The 2,362-nt window shown below is 51.6% G+C and overlaps 1 protein-coding gene across 1 annotated transcript; it reads right to left on the bottom strand.

The window, feature by feature from the left end:
• Positions 1-596: 596 nt before the first annotated feature.
• Positions 597-1,968, bottom strand: LOC105516771 (putative cytosolic acyl coenzyme A thioester hydrolase-like). The gene is given in 4 exon segments (XM_011949082.1): positions 597-662; positions 964-1,577; positions 1,580-1,822; positions 1,825-1,968. Coding segments are annotated over 4 exon segments (1,008 nt in total). The 5' UTR covers positions 1,910-1,968.
• Positions 1,969-2,362: the final 394 nt, after the last annotated feature.

Genomic DNA, 2,362 nt, shown 5'->3' with positions numbered 1-2,362 from the left:
CCAGGCTGGAGTGCAGTGGCATGATCTTGGCTCAGTGCAACCTCTGCCTCCCAGGTTCAAGAGATTGTCCTGCCTCAGCCTCCCGAGTAGCTGGGATTACAGGCGCCCGCCACCACACCCAGTTAAGTTTTGTATTTTTAGTAGAGATGGGTTTTGCCATGTTGGCTAGGCTGGTCTGGAACTCCTGACGTCAAGTGATCCGCCTGCCTCAGCCTCTCAAAGTGCTGGGATTACAGGCGTGAGCCACCGCGCCCAGCAGAATTTTTTTTTTCCCAGCCAAGCAGCAGCTTTATTAGTGGTGCTGGGTCCTTCCCATACCTTGCAGTGTGCTCGGAAGCATTCCCCAGGGTTTCCACAGAATGCCTCCCAGCGCTTGGGACAACATTGTGTAGCTTTGACACTGGAATGATATAAATAAAGCTTTGGTGTGTAGGTTTGCAGGAGAGAGTACAGGTTAATACTATGATACGAAAAATTCAGACAACACCAGCTCTCAATGTGAATTGGGTTTTTGGCCAAAGGGGTAACTTCTATGTAACTGGACACTGGGCCTGTTGCCATGTCTACTCAAGTCCCCAGCGGCAGGAGGAGAGCGTCTAGGGCTGAGGCTCCATGTGGCCCTGCCACTTGGCCTTCATCTGCAGGTACCGCCCTTTGCCTTCCTCAAAGCGCTTCTCTCTCTCTCTCTTTTTTTTTTTCTGAGACAGTTTCGCTCCTGTTGCCCAGGCTGGAGTGCTCCCTGCAACTTCTGTCTCCTGGGTTCAAGAGATTCTCCTGACTCAGCCTCCTGAGTAACTGGGATTACAGGCGTGCACCATCACGCCTGGCCAATTTTTTGTATTTTTAGTAGAGACGGGGTTTCACCATGTTGACCAGGCTGGTCTGAACTTCCAACCTCAGATGATTCGCCTGCCTCAGCCTCCCAAAGTGCTGGAATTACAGACTTGAGCCACCGAGTCAGGCTTCAAAGCGCTTCTTCTCATCCTGGGTCTCGGGCAAGCGCTGGGGCATGCGCAGCGACCCACCCTCCTGGCTCAGTGACATTTAGGTGAAGACACTGGCGGCCCGGTAGCGCTTCTGGGAGCTGTCCGCAACAGAGTTGGCGTCCACCAAGACCTCTATCTCTACGGATTTATTGCTCGTGAAGGCCATGTGTCCCGAGATGGTCTTGATGCAGCCTTTTCTGATCTTGTCGTGAAAATTAATGGCGTTCACAGAAGCTATGACGAGGTTGGTCTTGCAGTGGCGTGCAGCCATGATCCCGGCGACCTCGTCCGTGAGCTTCATGGTCACGCCTTCATGCACGAAGCTGTGCAGGATACAGTCTGAAGGCCCCACCAGGTGGATCAAGCTGGACTGGCTGTAGCTGACAGTGTTCGGCTCTGGGTTGAGGACTGGCTGGACGACGTCCTGGTTCCTCCACTTGGTCTCCATGCGCTCCAGCTTCTGGGTTTTGTATTGCTTCTGGCCCTCCTCCTCCTGCTCCTGCCAGGAATACACAACAGGAGGCACTTCGAGGACCTTGTCCATGTTCTTCAGCAACAGGGGCACACACCAGAGGGTGGCTTTATTGGTAGCTTTTTGGTACCTGTAAGGATGTTTTCGGACATCACGTTGACCTGCACCTCCACTGAGTGCTTGGAGGTGTAGGTGATCAATGTGCTGATGTGGGCCACCTCACGGATGCACATGGGCCACAGGAAGTCGGTGTGCTGGACTCGAGCCAGAGTGGCCACACAGTGGTCCCTGTTCTGGCTGTTGCAAGGCCAGGTGCTGATGATGGCGCCCACCTCCTCGATCATCTTCAGGATGGTCACCCCTAGACATTGCGGGCCACACTGGCGTCATCTGGCCGCATGATCCTGCAGATCTGGATGGCAGACGGCGACTCGATGTCTGGGCCAGACATGCCGGCAGCTGCCGCGGTGGCTGCGGGCGGGCACAGGTGTCTGGCAGGCCTGGCGCGGAATTGAGTTTTAGTGTTGAGAAAATTAAAGTTTTGGTTGTTAAAATGATTGCAGTTTTAGCTAACTTCAATTTTAAAATTCACCAATAATAAAACTATTATTTATCAATAAGTAGAAACGAGTTAGAAAATATTCAATCCTTTCAATTCAGTTGAGGAATAAACTAATATTTTTCAAACATCTGACACATATCAAGCATTTACTTAGGTATTTGCATCCATATTGCAATTTAATTCCTGCAACTGTCCTGGACAGGCACAGTGTCTCAGGCCAGCATTTTGGGAGGCTGATAGGGGAGGATCGCTTGGGCCCAGGAGTTCATAGACCATCCTGGGCAACATAGTGAGATCCCCATCTCTAAAGAAAACTAAACAAAACAAAACCAGTTCTTTTTT

This window comes from Colobus angolensis, unplaced genomic scaffold (genome assembly GCF_000951035.1).
Source record: "Colobus angolensis palliatus isolate OR3802 unplaced genomic scaffold, Cang.pa_1.0 Scaffold29, whole genome shotgun sequence".
NCBI classification, from domain to species: domain Eukaryota; kingdom Metazoa; phylum Chordata; class Mammalia; order Primates; family Cercopithecidae; genus Colobus; species Colobus angolensis.
Note: the sequence above shows the minus strand (reverse complement) of the source record. Positions and strands in the feature narration are given on the sequence as shown.